Source organism: Cornus florida, unplaced genomic scaffold (genome assembly GCF_030987335.1).
Source record: "Cornus florida cultivar Cherokee Brave unplaced genomic scaffold, ASM3098733v1 CherokeeBrave_3.0.0_Hap2_Chr08, whole genome shotgun sequence".
Lineage (NCBI taxonomy): Eukaryota > Viridiplantae > Streptophyta > Magnoliopsida > Cornales > Cornaceae > Cornus > Cornus florida.
This window is the reverse complement of record NW_026775578.1, coordinates 49,875,202-49,891,211: the sequence shown is the minus strand read 5'-3', so window position 1 is coordinate 49,891,211 and position 16,010 is coordinate 49,875,202. Positions and strand designations below refer to the sequence as shown.

The window sequence follows — 16,010 nt, the reverse complement described above, 5'->3', positions numbered from 1 at the left end:
CTCCAATGACTTGAACACTTAATTTTTCCTTTGAAAATGAGGGTTCATACCATCCGAGTTAATATCCATTTGTTAAACAAATTTGAAACCTTTATATTCCATAATCACCTTTTTTTTTCATCTTTCCAAGTTGTACTTAAACTGGTGAAGTGATTTGCTTATTGAAAGAAAAAATGACAGAAATAAGAAATTTGTTTATATAACTCCGCCGTGATAGATTCTATTTTCTTGAGATTTTTTTCATTATTTGATTTAAACTTATTTCATTGTTCAAAAATCAAAAATTGTTTTAAAATTCTTTTTCTAGTCCCTTTAATTGATGTTTTGAATCTAAGTTTTTTAGTTAAGTATTTATAAATTTTTCTTTATTTTTTTTTATGGAATGTAGAGAATCAATGACAAAATTCAGAAATTTACCCTCGTTAAATTCATTGATTCATGCTATCTTACCCTTTCTAACACCAAGTATGCATAGCTTTCTAACACTAAGTATGCATATAATTTTTTAAAGCAATTTCAAGAATGTTAGTCTTGGTTGGTTTAGTTTTCTAGTAACTATACAAAAGTTTACTTGTTAAAAGAAGTACAGTACAATGTCAATAATATCATTATCACATCATTTTTTTCACATAAATTGTTTATCCAAATACTCGAATATGAGATTTGATATTTCATGAGACATGAGGGCCCAAATTCTCACCCATTATGCCAATCATGTGAGGTTCATATCATTTTATATATATATATAATACAAAATTTTGTTTGCAAATTGTAAAGTATTTTCAGTAAAAAGAGAGTAAATTCACTGTTCTAAAATATATATATATATATATATATTCCACGCAAGTGGGAGTGAGTCCAAGAGAGAGCATTTAGACTGGTCAGAAGCCGAAGCCGAAGCCGAGCTGAGTAAATTTGGGCTCAATTAGGGGCCGTATTCATGGACCTGGACCACCTGGTTATTGGAATTTAATAAGGTGAATGTCAACTTATATACAACTCATATATATATATATATATATATATATATATATATATATATATATATATATATCAAGTTAATGGGTTTGCTTTATTCGTTTGACCAGCTCGCAGTTGAGACTGTCTCTCAATAAAATTCACAACTGGCCAAGTCAAATGTAGTATGTATGAAAGAAGCTAATCCAATAGGGTTTGAGAATGGTGCAGGCCCATCATCCCGGCGCGCTTTATGGGGCGGCTCCTTTTCTATCGGTGTATTTTTACCCAAATAATACATGGGCTAGGGTTGCATAATCTCATCATAGTCTTATCCTATATAATCATTATAATAACATATAAATTAAAAACTTAGAATTATCATACATCTGTCCGGAGAAGTTTGTGGACTCCCATTGCATGACATTACTATGATTTCAGTGGTGGAATCCATGTCTCAACTCACATTGCTTTTGTTTTAAGAATCTCGAGAATATATCTTTGTTTATAATTTTAAATAAAAACAACAATTTTGATAAAAACAATGCTAGACTTTGTCACATAGACTGACACGTACTCACATAGGTGGTGGATCCCGCCACATTGTTATTACTGCAATGCAGCACACAATCTGTGCCTTGTATATATGTATATGAAGGGGACCATTTGGCGCAGGTTCTTCCATTGGTGACTACGGGTTCAAAACAAGAAAACAGTCTCTCCGCATACAGAGGCAAGACTGTATAAATATGACCCCTTGCCTCACACAATGCACTGAGTTTATATAATCATATCTAATGCCATCTAGAAGGAAATTAGGACACTGCTTTTGATAGATGAACTATACTTGGGAGTGGTCTTAATGGAAAGAAGAAACTGAGACATGCACATCAGGTATAAAATTGATATGCCTTGCTGTTATAAAATTGAACACAAAAATAATCAAAGAGAGATAGTTGGGAGAGTACCACCTAGGTGAGCATCATAGAATGGACATTGTGGAGCTTTGGGTGAGTATGCCTTCAATGTTGAACTGAACCGAGAGAGTGACCGGGCTAGCTCATCCCAGTATTGGCCTGAACTATTCTCGATGTCAAGATCAACATCCATCTACAACGACATACCCTGGAAGTTTCAGCATCTTTAATTATAGATTCAAGGTTCGTCCGGTTTGGTGTTACTGTCTTGTAGGGGTGTTAGGAAAATGAACTCTGCATGCATGCTAGGTGTGTCAATTTCTGTAGGATCAGTAAATGTTGTATACACCGAGAAAAAAAAAAAAAAATCATGTATTATGATTTGATTCGATAGGATCAACAAATTCAGCAATTATACATTCTGAAGAGCAACCTGACAATGGAAAACAGACAATTGAGTAAATGAACCAATTTTCCTTCATTTGGATGATTATGAGAACTGTTGAATAGAGCCTCAAGTCTTCTTTTGCTCCTAACTTGAAGGTGATGAAACTGTGAATCAGTTCTCTGTGAAGTCATCAGAGTGAAAGATAAATATCGCAAGGAAGTAACACACAAGATTTGAGGAGATTACCATCCACTGTAACGGTAAATTGCAGGCACCAGATATGCTACCTTCCAAGCCAGCTAGCATGATCCAGACTTTGACGGAGAAAAGAAAATGACCAAGCAGCAAATGTTCTCTGGGACAAAGAATGGTGCACAATGTCTAGGGCTGTACCCGTTATCTCTTCTACAAAAGCTTGGAGCCTCGGACTATTCTTTTCATTGAACAGAGATTCTGCTCTGGAATGGAAGGGAAAAAAATATATTGCAGCACATGAATAACCGATTGGAAAAATAATTTTAGTAGAAATGATAGTATCAGGTTTCAAACATTGTCTTGAGTCACCCTTCCACCACGACACACGAGATTTTATGGCAACCAAAATGTGAAAGGTGACGCAAACCATACAGTACTCACTTCTTCATGTGAAAGCTTTCGGTTTGAACAATTTGATTCGTAGGAAGTAAATACATGGAAAATGCATTTAGATCAAGTGTCTCCTCTTACAATCAATCAGTAAAGATGACTCGCTTCTGGACAATTTAAAATTTGTAACGGAGACACTATAAACAAAAAATTACTATCTCGTTACACGATTGATTTTGTAAATCAATAATAAATTATTAAAGCATTTAAAACATTACCTAGTACCATAGAACTGATTTGCTGATAGTTGATCCCACTGGGACAAAATCAAATTGTGAGGGAGATACTATTTAAAAAAAATGACTATCCAGTTACACAACTGGTTTTTTATAAAAGTAATCTATTATACAAGTACCTAAAAAACATTACCTTTGCTGATAAGAAGTTGTAAGTTGATCCCATTGTTGAACTGATATTCTGTGTGATGCTCATGAGTGGACAAATTCGCATTAGCTTAAAAACCAAAAAATCTGATTTCTGAATCCATTCTTGATGTTTCACTTCAAGCTTTATCTGAGTGCAATTACAGAAGCCTTTGGTTGGAAATTTCAGAATTTCTGGTCTACATTCCTTTTCGGATACATATCAAGTCAAAAAATCCAAATCACGATCAAGATTATCACGTCCTCTTAGAATCAGATTGTATGGTAAGCATTTTGTTGTAACAGTGAATTTGGTGCCTCAGCTGCAAGATTTCAGCATTAGAAAACTGTTTATCACAAAGCTTATGAGAAGGCAGCAGCAGTAGCATAGAAAAAAAACTCTATAATGGCTTCATCACAGTAATTGCAGTGACCACATAACAAAGCTTCGTGAATTGTTCATTGCAAGTGCGGAGTACTTCACATCCGCTCACCAATAATCACCACAGGAGCAAACCCCATTCTGGAAATGATGAAATCGATTCGTGTCCCTGAGAATGATTTCTCGTTCAGAAATCTTTGAGATAAGCTTGGCAGCAATATGGCAATCACCGCAAACACGTAGATTCTTGGTAATCCTGATTGGCGTCCCAGGCCTGGTATTTATAATAGCAAAGGCAATAGCCAACTTTTCACTGTGAACTGCTAGATGATTTTCCTTATCCTCCTCCTCCACATCATGAAGGGCAGAGTCTGTCTCGGGGATATAACCTGCCTCTTTCATCTTCCCTACTAATACATCCAACTCTTCATAAATCTCCTTGGACTGTGGATGTGATCGATCACCAGCGAGGAAGGTGTGGACCCGATCATCAAGCTCAACATTGCTAATACCAGGCGTTTTCTTGATTCCTCTGCCCTTCATGATTAATCTAATGGCCGTTACATCTTCCCATCTACCAGCCCTAGCATAAATATTTGATAACAAAACATAGTAACCAGCCTGCTTGGGAACCAATTGAAACAGGTGGTCTGCAGCTAAAATCCCAATGGTCATGTTAGAGTGAACCCGACAAGCACTCAATAGAGCCCCCCAAACCCTTTCATTAGGCTCCATTGGCATCTGCTTGACAAAATTGTAGGCTTCATCTACACGCCCAGCACGCCCAAATAGATCAACCATGCACGCAACATGTTCTAACCTTGGCACCATCCTATACTTTCCAGTCATTAGTGTAAAACAATACCGTCCTTCGTCCAATAATCCTGCATGGCTGCAAGCAGATAGAACCGAAACAAAAGCAATGGAATCAGGGGTGAGGCCAGATTCCCGCATTTTTGAAAAGAGAGCTACGGCATTTCGACCTTGCCCATTCTTACCATAAGCAGAGATCATTGAAGTCCATGACACAACATCCCGAAACCGCATTCCCTCAAACACTTCCCTTGCTTCCTGTAAACATCCACATTTTGCATACATATCAACCAGTGCATTCTCTAATGATAAATTTGGTCGAAGACGACTCCTTTCAACATATTCATGAATCTGCCTTCCTATAAGAAGAGCTGAAAGATCCCCGCAAGCAGGAAGAACACTAGCAATGGTGATTGCATCTGGATGTATCCCATGAGCTTTCATCCGTGAATAAAGTTCAAGTGCTTCAGCAGGCATAGAATTATTCACGTATACTGCAATCATCACATTCCACGAAATCAAACTCTCATTAGCCATTTTTGTGAACATTTCCTTAACAAACGAAACATTGTCCGAAGATGTGCTAGTTACAGCAGGCAAAAGGCTAGCCATGGTACCTGCATTTGGCTTTTCCCATAACAGTTCCATTTCCCTACAAACCTCCAAGGCATCATCAAACTGTCCATTTTTTGCATACCCGGCAACCATTGAATTCCAAGAGACCACATCTCTGTGGGGTATTTCATCAAGAACTCGGCGAGCTTCCATTAGACAACCACATTTCCCATACATAGCAACCAAACCGTTACCGATAAACATGTTGGAATCAAGTCCCACTTTTACAACTGCAGCATGAATCTGCAACCCAACCGGCAAATTATTCGACTCGGAACAGGCTTTTAAGACACAAGGGTAAGTATAATGATCAGGACTAATGTTGTAGCTAGACATGTTTTTGTACTCGAGAAGAGCATCTTGGTACAAATGGTTGTTCACATAGCTTCTAATCATGACATTAACGAAGACGACATTCTTGTAGGGAAATTCATCGAACAGATGGCGTGTGACCCCGGGTTCGCCACAGGCGGCATAAGTCCTCATCAGTTTGATGACAAGGGATGCATTTGAGCGGAGATTCTGATCAAAGAAGATCCTACAATGGAGTTTTTTCAGTGTTCTTATATCTGGGTTGTTGTCCAAGATTTCACCACAAATGTCTTCAGTAAGAGCTTTATTTTGTTGGGTGAATTTTGGTTTTCCAATAGATGAAAGTAGGGTTTGTACTTGATAGGCTGTTGGCAAATGGCGGGAAAGACGAATTGGGTTTGTGACGGCTGTCATTAGTTGTTCAGTGTTTTGAAATTGGGGTTTATAAAACTTTTGACATGTTTGATATATGTAGTCACGTAAACCCGAAAAGTTCAATTTAAGATTCTCATAGAGCTCGAATTTCCTTGGGACTATTCTAAGAATTTTTCTGAGAATTTTTCTAGCCTAGTAAATATGGAAGAAAGAAATTACATGTGTCCGGAAATAAATTATGATGTAAGAGGCTCGAGTTGCTCGACACAATATGTATAATAGTAAGTATGCTGCACCTGAGGTCCATATTCACAGTGTACGTTGCCAACTTATGTTAACACATTGACGTAGCCAACCAACTTCTCTCTCAATCGTTAGGACAAAGTGAATAAGTGATTATTCCAATTTCAATGTTCGATTACAGAAATTAAGAAATGAAGCAAAAATTGATTGGACGCAAATTAATTGCTTTTGATGGGGTTCATGAATGAGAGCGGGTTACATGTAGAGTAAGGAGAGAGTAAAACATGTAACAACTGAACTGCAAAATGAATTTAATATCAAAATACAAAATAAAAATTCTGAAACAAGTAAAACTAACTGAAACTGAATTATAATTTATGAACTTAGTGATACAACACTTCGATGTTAAAATAAAATATATAACATTTTACAATAATATCATATAAAAAAGGACAGAAACAGAGTACAAACATTATGGTTAACATATCTTATTAAATACAACTAAAACAAAAAATATGGTTAACATCACTTCAGTCACTTGGTTGAATTTTTGTGTTAGCTTGCAATGTTACACTGCACACGCATGAAGCTTTTTCTTATTACATATGAGATTCTAAATTGGCGAAATTAAAGGTGTATGCAAGCCCCTTCTTAAAGGAGAAGTTAACCTATGTTGCTGGACCTTGTATCACATGTTATCTTGAAACAAAGCTTTAGAAACGGAACTAGGGTCACCAATGCTGCTTCCTTGAGGACATGAACGTTTTCTACCGGTCAGTGGGGTCTCACATACGACATCATAACTTGCTCTTCTTCGCTCTCTCCTTTTGCATTGCTTCCGAAGAGACTCGGACTTTGTTCCCATTGCTCTAGGCTGCTGCTTCGGAGCCCAAACCCTCTGCAAATCTGGCACCCAACTGGTGAAAGATCCAAATCTCCGAGCCCTCTCTCTTCTCTCCTTAGCCTCAATTAACTTGCGAGCATGCTCCTCTCTCTTGATCCGTTGAGGACTCTCTTCGTTGTTTTCTGTTGGTTGGGAAGACTCGTCTTCCACTGAGATTGATTCATGAATTTTGTTAGTTTCGCCCATCTCCTCTCTCTCTGATTTATGTCTCCAAGATTGGTTACTGTCCTCACTGTTGAGTAGGAGATTCGGGGAGTCATTCTCATCGCCAAAAGGTAAAAAATCCATTTGGGCTTGGATTCTTACTATCACATCTTCAAGAGTATGGCAGTACCTGAAAATATAAGCATTCGGACATTTAATAATGAGATGCTTGCACAAAAATTTACAAAAACAGAAAAAAAGATAAAATTCATAATCATTTCGAAAGAATCAAATAAAAAAAAATCCTCATTTAGGCTCTGATTGTATGAAGACTTTACCAATGACAGAGAATGAATCATGATTGTAACAATAGTATGCTCCATAATAAATTACTTGAATATTATGAAATTAGTAAGACATGAGCAACTGAAGATAGACCAGTCTTTCCGAAAGTCATCCTTTTTCTTATGAACAAAACATCGGTCATATTCTTTAATGCATGATAGTAGCGTCAGTTTCTAGAATCATTTCTGATCCATCTTTTCTTCATTCTTTTCTTCAGGTGATAATGAAAATGGTATGAGATAATAGGCCAACGAGGTTTGTTTGCAAGATCATAACATCCCACACCAAGGGTGTTTCAAATTTTGTTCTTATTTTAAAATGTCATTGGAAAGAGTGAAACAGACACTTATGCACTCTGCACAGCACCAATTAACAAAACAAAAAGTGTGCATTTCAACAAATTAAGCATTGGTAACTAGCTATGCAGATGAATGTGGATTCCTTTTATTTAAGATAATAGTGTCCATCTAAGATGAATTTCTATCATTCAAAGGGGTCAGGACTGAAAACTGACACGAAAGGCATGTCAGCATAATGAGATACTTTAACCCCCCTCCGCCCTAAAAAAAAAAATGGATAAATAAATAAACAAACAAACAATAATAATTAATACCTCTCCCTCGATGCCTAATAAGGACAACAAAAAAGATAGAGCACGTATATGAAAGAAAAGTCTTATGGGAAATGGAAGTCTTTAAAATTATGTACAGTACATATAGGTGGAAGGATGATGGGCTAAAGTAGGGATAAAAAGAGATGAAAATTTTGCTCAACATCAGAAATCTAAAATATACAGATCGCAGGGAAACCAATTATACCTTCCATATGTTGTAGGGGCCCCTCCATTGAGTTAAAAATCCTTTCCAAACATGTTTAAAATTTTTGGCATTCCACAGGTCAGGCATAACAACCCTACAAATCCTAATTGTAATTGGAAATCGTTTTAATTATAAATCTGACCTATATAGAAAATTATGACTACTTACACAAAATTTAATAATAAAATATACAATTGTTAGCACACAACTTCTTCCTCATGATATGTGTGGTATTTCAGAATCTGTAAAAGTTGATAATTATTACTGTACAATTCTGCAGACAAGAAAGGGAAAAAAATCTATCGTGCTCCTAAAATATATTGTCATTTCCATGAAATCCTTTTCTTCAGAATCAGATTTTGAACTCCCTAAACATACCAATGCAATATGGTGTCATCCAACAGAATAAGATTGCAAGGTATGTCAGCCACTTATGGATTACAGTATATAATAAAAACTAAAGGATTCAAACCCATCAAAATATGGTGATGGAGTATATTATATGTTCCATTTTGTCCACCAAAAAGCTAGAAGAATTTTAAATCAAGTAAAAAGATCCTCTGCGCAATTGAAACAGTAATCATATCCACGTGAAAGAACATCAATTTGATTTAGAGCGCAAGGAGGAAAGGGGATTTGAGAAAGATCAAGGCAAAGGATTTGTTAAAGAACAATACCCAGGCTTAGCATTAAGCTCTTGACAGTCTGTTACCATTGTCTAGTAGAGTTGCACAACTTTGGTAATCGTTGCTACTAACTTTTTTTTAAAAATTTGTTAATTATAGAGCAAGTCCATTATGAAGGCATCCTCATAGCCATCTGACCAAGAGACTGCATCGACCGCAAGCTTGCTGAGAGCAGCCTCATTGTAGCTTATTTTTCCATTTTTTTTTTATAAGTCTTATTTTTCCATTATTGAATCAGTAAGTGAAGCTATTAATGAGTTGAAGATGTTTCTAAGCAATAATAAAAAAATAAAAATAAAAAGGTCGTTTTACTGCATTAACTTGCTCTGAGAAAAAAAAAGGCAATAATCCCAAAATATTGTAGCACAATAATCTCAAAAGGAACCCCAAGGAGTTGGCTCAAGTGGGTAAGTCCACTTGGCCCTAGTGCCTCATCAAGCATCAGGTCTAAGGTTCGACTCCTCTTCGGTGCAAACAATTCCTTGGAGGGGAGGTGTGTGAGTATCAACTAGGAAAATAATAATAATAATAATAATCTCAAAAGGCAAAGATTTACACAGCAACATGTACCTGCTTGTTATGGCCCTTTCCACATAATCATAGAGGCTCACATGACCATGACAGCCTCCTTCCAGAAGATATTGAATGATTTCTAAAAGTGAGCAAATTTGCTTCAAAAGCTTCTTTTTTACAGACTCTTCAATACTCTGTGCAACCTCTGATCTTAGTATCTCCATCCGTAGCAAAATCTGCAGTTCATATCTTTTGCTTATTAAGGAAACATTGCAATAAATCAAGCAAAATCTTCTGACAACAGATAAATTATCTGACTTTCAAAGCATTAATGATCAATAAAAAAAAAGGATACTCTCTAACTATATTGTCTGAAGCAAGACTGGTAGATCTTGTGTCATACGGTTGAAAGGAAGGATCATTATCCATGCGTGACTCCTTCAATTCCCTCGGGTCCCTTAGTACAAGTTTTATTAGTTCAGCAGCAACTAGCCCACCACAAGTGTCATCCGATTTTATCACTGGGGTTTGACTCTCCACACTGTTATCCGTTTCATGCTTTTGATATAACCAATAAATGGTTAAGTTCACAAGACGCTCTGCCAAAATTTGCAAGTCCACTCCTTCAGACTCCAGGCCTTGTTGGATTTTCTTAGGAAGATCACTGAAGAAGGCCTCTGAAGTTTCTGAGCGAGAAAGAAAAGCTGTACTCTGCTGTGTTCTACATGATCTAGTTGAAGTCACAGGTCTTTCACTTTCTTGGTTTGTCCCGGCTAGTCTTTGATCTATTTCCTTTGTAACATGCTGATGTGACTTGGATCCATCTGGTATGGTTAGGCAACAATAGCTAGATTTCTTGACCTGTTTCATCCAGCATTTCAAAAACTTCAATTTCTTTGAGTTATTAGATTTTATGGCAAAGTAAACCTTCTCCAATTCCAACTCAGAGCATTCAAATGCTGCCTTATGGAAGGAGCTCCATGTGAGGTCCTGTTGTAAATGCTTCTCATTCTTTTTCCTTTTCCCATCCCCCAGTGACATATTATTTCGGGATGACGAAGCCCCAAGTTGAGAATCAACTGTTTCAACTAAGTTGTTCATATCAGCATGAGATTTGCAAATCTCATCACCTATCTTTGCAAAGTTCAAACCAACAGAACTATGCACATTTTGATTCTCTATAATAGAGAGGAGAGCCAAACATTCTGTGAAAGGCTTTAGAATACCCATACAGGAATCTCCATTGCCATTCGAAAAGGAAACCAGAGCCAATAAACCTTCCCGGTGTAGAAAACTCAGCAGAATTTGCCAGATAGGGGTTTCCCTCAGAATAAACTCCCCTGTTTCCCTAGATAGTAATTCAAGAACCATATCTGCAAAAAAACCGCTGGAGCATTTCTTTTTGCTTTTCCCAGTTTCTCCCAACATTCCTCGCACTAGTATGTGATTGTGTGAGCACAATTTGGTTTTGTCACCCTCACCATACCTCTTCACTCCCATCACATGCAGCTTAATAATTCCATCACTAAAATGACCCCAGCATCTTTCAAATTGATCAAACCCTTCACTTTCAGAATTTCTAAGTTCCAAGGAATGCATAATATCATCATATCTAATCCCAGATGACTTGCTGATATTCAGCAATTCAAGATCACAGCACTTGCATTCCAAAGGCTTCCCACTAACATCAGAGATCTCAAGACCCAATTGTGCACGAACCCTCTTATGAAGATTACTAGAATTCAGAAAATTAAAAGAAATCCCAATCCTCGGATAAATCAATCCAAAAGGAATCAGAGCCGAACCCAAAACAATCGAGTCCGTAGAACAAAAGCCCCAACCCAACCTCCTAATCCCATTCTCAAATAACCCTAATTGCAATATAGGCTCATCTACCTCATTCTTATCTTCTTTGCAATCAAATTCATCCTTAATATCTATCCAGCTAAAATGAATATCTCTATCAACATAAGCATCATTCACAGCAGCAAAAACATAGTCAAATCTCTTCGAAAATGCATCTATTTGCCTCAAGGCTTCATCGTTTATATCCAAATTCATAAATTCAGATAAACATTGAAAAGAGCTAGGTATTGGAGAAAGCAAAATAATCAAATTCGATCGAACAATCGGAAAGTTATTCAATGTACCTGATGGGTTTTCATTTTGGGACTCCCAAGCATAATCGTGCACGAGCTGAACCAACAAGCTGGCCGTATGCGAAGCACGGGGCGTTAAACTTGCCAATTCGGGAGAAATTGTGGAGATGGAGAGAGAATTGAGGGTTGCGGTTAGAGAAATTAGGGTTTCGGGAGGGTCGTTGAAGGAGAGAGACAAAGCCGAGGGTTTGGGGATAAGGCGATGGAGGGCGGAGGAGGAGCGGAGAGGAGAGAGAGAAGAGAAGAAGAGCTTAAAGGCGAAGAGAGAGGTGGAGAGAGAAGAGAATGTGAGTAGGATGCGTGAAGCGGTGAGGATGGAGGTGATGTATGGGCTAGGGTTTTGGAGGTGGAGGAGTGGGTTGAGGTCTATAAGGAGGACTATGCGCTGTGTTTTTGAGAAGTCAATAGGCTCTGCCATATGCGTGTGTGTGAGAGAGAGATTTGAAGTTTTGAGGATTGAATACTGGTAGTGATCGAAGGAAAGGAAAGTGCTGTTGCGGTGTGAAAATGTTAACGTGCGCCGGAGAGAGAGAGAGAGGATTGAATACTGGTGGTGATCGGAGGAAAGGAAAGTCTGGTTGCAGATTGAATATGCTAGCGTGCACTTCGGAACTTCGGAGAGAGGGAGATCTGTTTGTTTCAAAATTGGAATTTGGATCGTAGTGTTGTTTGGCGGGAAAGCAGAAATGGCGGCAAGAATTGTTTCAGGTTAATAGACTGAAGTGCGCGGCTTGTGCGTTCTGGTCACGTGACTGAGACGATCACGTGGCAACCATGTCTGAAACTAGTACGACGTCGTGTTATTTTCGTGTTGCTGTCTCAACTCGTTAAGCCAGTTCAGAGTAATACGGAGTAATATATTTTTGTTTTTAATTTTTGATATACCTGAATTCTAAAATATACATGTCCTTTTTATTCATTTTCTAAGAATGTGTGTTTAATTATATATATATATATGTATTAACTCCGTTGAAATATGTGGAGGTGGTGCACCTCCATGATTGAAAGAGAAAGTGAAGAAGGATCAAATTAGAGCGCAAGAACATTTGATGAATTATTATCAAAAATAATAATAATAATAATAATTAATTACATTGTGAATATAAATTATGTGTTTGTATTTGATATAATTTAATAACAAAATTTTATATATTGTATACACTTCTTATGGTTTTATTTAATAAGGTTTCTATGATTTTGTTGTCTATTCATGAAATAGTTTGAATTTATCACATTATCTGTAATTGCTTTGATATTGTTTTTTAAAAAGTTGATTGATTGCTTGTTTAATTAGAGAGTTACATTTCAATGATTGGGAATTAGTAGTCAATGATTGCTGTTGTGCAAGAGTGTTCTGCAAATCATTGCTGTTAAATAGACCAACAAAAAATAAATAAATAAAATTGCATACAATTATTCGGTTCTAGTGAGTTGTATAACATTTTCATAAGTTGTTTTTAAGAAAAATTAAAATAAAAATTGGTAGGGTTTTTGAATATCTGTTGGAGTATAATAAGTACTGAGGGCTTGTAAATAATATATTTTTAAATAATTGTTGATGTTATCATCTTTTTTTTTTTTTTTTTTTTTTTTTATCTTTCAAATATAAGATAAAAACAAGAATAGTGTAATTTAGTGACAATATTAACGTACAATTGTGACTGCACAAATATTTCTTCTCAACCCTCGTAGTACCTACCCGATTTCGAAGATCGAGTAGTCACAGTCAATAGTGGCTGTTATGATTGTGATAGCTATTGGATTCTATTTTTCAATGTATTTCATCATTTTTTATTTATTTTTTTTTTTAAATCAAGTAAAAATAAGCATAACGAAAAAATTCCATGATCCATTCACAAAAATTTATTGCAAGCTCATACAAAATTGATCTAATAGTTTAAAAAAGGAAAATCATCCAACCATGTTTCAAATACACACATTGTTGATGGTGCATTCTGCGCAACCTGGATCTGATCTGACTTACGGAATAAAGAAAAAAAAAAGTGATCCTACGAACACCGGTGTGTTACCGGTGGAGTAGGTTCCGACGAACAAGTCAGTGTGAATGATAATCTCCCTGGAGAAATCGAGAAATTGAGTTAGGGTTTATTGCGTACCTCCAAACGTTGATTCCCCCTCCTTTTTTATAGGGCTTAGGTTAAAATGTCAAGTAGAATTACCTTATTGTAATCTATAGACTTAATCCTCATCGTAATCTTTAATCCTTATCACAATCTTTAATCCTTATCGTAATCTGTAAAGCCTATCTCAATCTGTAATCCTTATCGTAATCTGCAAAGCCTATCTCAATAATGCGTTAATTTAGTAATCTTCCCTTAATTATAGATATTTAAATTATACATCCATCAGTTGCCCCCCGTTTCGGAGGATCGCTTATCAAACCACCGGAACGTTAATTCCAAAATATTACACAATAATATATAGTTAGAATTGCAGAGCCTTGTCCATTAGCCTGACTTATATTGTCATTTCGCGAATACAGTCGGGGGTCATAGTATCACATTGGCAGCTCGTATATGTGGCAAGCTCGTATATTTGTCGTATATTGGTAAGCTTGTATATTTGTCGTAGTGCCACATTGGCAGCTCGTATATGTGGCAAGCTGCCATGCTGGTAGTCTACCGTTATGTGGCAAGCTGCTATGCCATTCTGCCGTGGCAAGCTGTCCTGCTGGCATGCTACCGTTATTTGTCAAGTTGCCCTAGCAGGCATGCTGCTTTTATTTGGCAAGCTGCCCTGTTGGCATGCTGCCTTTATTTGGCAAGCTGTTATGCTAGCATGCTACCGTTATTTGGCAAGTTGCCCTGCTGCCTTTATTTGGCAAGCTGCCCTGCTGGCATGCTGCCTTTATTTGGTAAGCTGTCCTACTGGCATGCTGCCGTTATTTGGCAAGCTGCTCTGCTGGCATGCTGCCTTTATTTGGCAAGCTGCCCTGCTGGCATGCTCCCATTATTTGGCAAGCTGCCCTGCTGGCATGCTACCGTTATTTTATACTTGATTTTATTGACATCTTTAGTCGGCTCGTCCCTTTAATAAGGAAAGTAGATTAAGACGAGTTTCACGTAACTCGTAATAAAGTAAGTAGATGAATACGAGCTTCACTCAGCTCACCCTTTAACAGGGGAAGTAGATTACTATGAGCTTCACCCAGCTCACCTTTTAACGAGGGAAGTAAATTACTATGAGCTTCACTCATCTCACCCTTTAACAAGGGAAGTAGATTAATACGAGCTTCACCCAGGTCACCCTTTAACAGGGGAAGTAGATTAATACGAGCTTCACCCAGGTCACCCTTTAACAGGGGAAGTAGATTACTATGAGCTTCACTCAGCTCACCCTTTAACAAGGCAAGTAGTTAACCCCTCATCTTTTTACGAGGGAAGTAGATTACTATGAGCTTCACTCAGCTCACCCTTTAACAAGGGAAGTAGTTAACCCCTCATCTTTTTACGAGGGAAGTAGATTACTATGAGCTTCACTTAGCTCACCCTTTAACAAGGGAAGTAGTTAACCCCTCATCTTTTTACGAGGGAAGTAGATTACTATGAGCTTCACTTATCTCACCCTTTAATAAGGGAAGTAGATTAATACGAGTTTCACCCAGGTCACCCTTTAACAGGGGAAGTAGATTAATATGAGCTTCACTCAGCTCACCCTTTAACAAAGGAAGTAGTTAACCCCTCATCTTTTTATCGAGGGAAGAAGATGAAGCTGACCCTTCATTCTTTTAAGGGGGAAAGAGGTATGGTCTTGACATGGGAGTCATCTCCTCTGACGGTTGTCTCGGGATATTGGCAAATCGTTGACACTTGTCGCACTTTTGAATGAAGTCAAGTGCATCTTTCTGCATGGTGGGCCAATAGTATCCTAGTCGGATGGCCTTGTTAGCAAGTGACCTACCCCCAGCATGGTTTCCACAAACTCCTAGGTGGATCTCCCTTAAAATGTATTCAGCTTCCTCGCTAGAAACGCATCGTAAATACGGCATGGAGAAGCTTCTCTTGTTGAGCACCCCTTTGATAAGCGTATACCTAACTGCCCGCATCTTGACCTTTCGAGCTTCTGCTCGGTCTGTTGGTAGCACCCCATCCTTGATATATCTGATGATAGGATCTACCCATTCCACACTCAATATCGCTTGTTGCACTTCAATTTGTCTCTCCTGAGATATAGATGGTTCGTCCAAATATTCCAGTGGTATATTTTTATTGATCTCAGGTTCAATGCAGTAGCTAGCCGGGCTAAAGCGTCTGCTTTCCCATTCTCTTCTCGTGGTATTTGATGAATTGAGAATCTTTGGAAGTGATTCTTTAATTCCTTCACCTTTTGTAGGTAACTCTTCATCTTCTCGTCTCGTGCCTCATATTCCGCTTGAACTTGTCCAGCGACCAGCTCGGAGTCGGTGTAATTG

At 37.6% G+C, this 16,010-nt stretch overlaps 2 protein-coding genes across 2 annotated transcripts; both read right to left on the bottom strand.

The window, feature by feature from the left end:
- Positions 1-1,897: 1,897 nt before the first annotated feature.
- Positions 1,898-6,078, bottom strand: LOC132271691 (putative pentatricopeptide repeat-containing protein At3g49142). Its single transcript, XM_059773141.1, has 2 exons — positions 3,277-6,078; positions 1,898-2,720 (listed from the first exon to the last, which is right to left on the bottom strand). The coding sequence occupies exon 1, from the start codon at positions 5,803-5,805 to the stop codon at positions 3,760-3,762; it is 2,046 nt and encodes a 681-aa protein (XP_059629124.1). The 5' UTR covers positions 5,806-6,078; the 3' UTR covers positions 1,898-2,720; positions 3,277-3,759.
- A 317-nt stretch (positions 6,079-6,395) lies between these two features.
- LOC132271690 (uncharacterized) lies at positions 6,396-13,936 on the bottom strand. The gene is made up of 3 exons (XM_059773140.1): positions 9,775-13,936; positions 9,477-9,668; positions 6,396-7,247 (listed from the first exon to the last, which is right to left on the bottom strand). The coding sequence occupies exons 1-3, from the start codon at positions 11,994-11,996 to the stop codon at positions 6,698-6,700; spliced, it is 2,964 nt and encodes a 987-aa protein (XP_059629123.1). The 5' UTR covers positions 11,997-13,936; the 3' UTR covers positions 6,396-6,697.
- Positions 13,937-16,010: the final 2,074 nt, after the last annotated feature.

What these genes read in the sequence shown, in the direction of transcription:
- LOC132271691 (XM_059773141.1), bottom strand. Translation starts at nt 5,805, where the DNA reads ATGACAGCCGTCACAAACCCAATTCGTCTTTCCCGCCATTTGCCAACA.
- LOC132271690 (XM_059773140.1), bottom strand. Translation starts at nt 11,996, where the DNA reads ATGGCAGAGCCTATTGACTTCTCAAAAACACAGCGCATAGTCCTCCTT. An exon ending in TCAGACAATATAGTTAGAGA is followed by an intron (nt 9,669 to 9,774) that starts GTATCCTTTTTT and finishes AATAAGCAAAAG; the next exon opens with ATATGAACTGCAGATTTTGC. An exon ending in GAAAGGGCCATAACAAGCAG is followed by an intron (nt 7,248 to 9,476) that starts GTACATGTTGCT and finishes TTATATTTTCAG; the next exon opens with GTACTGCCATACTCTTGAAG.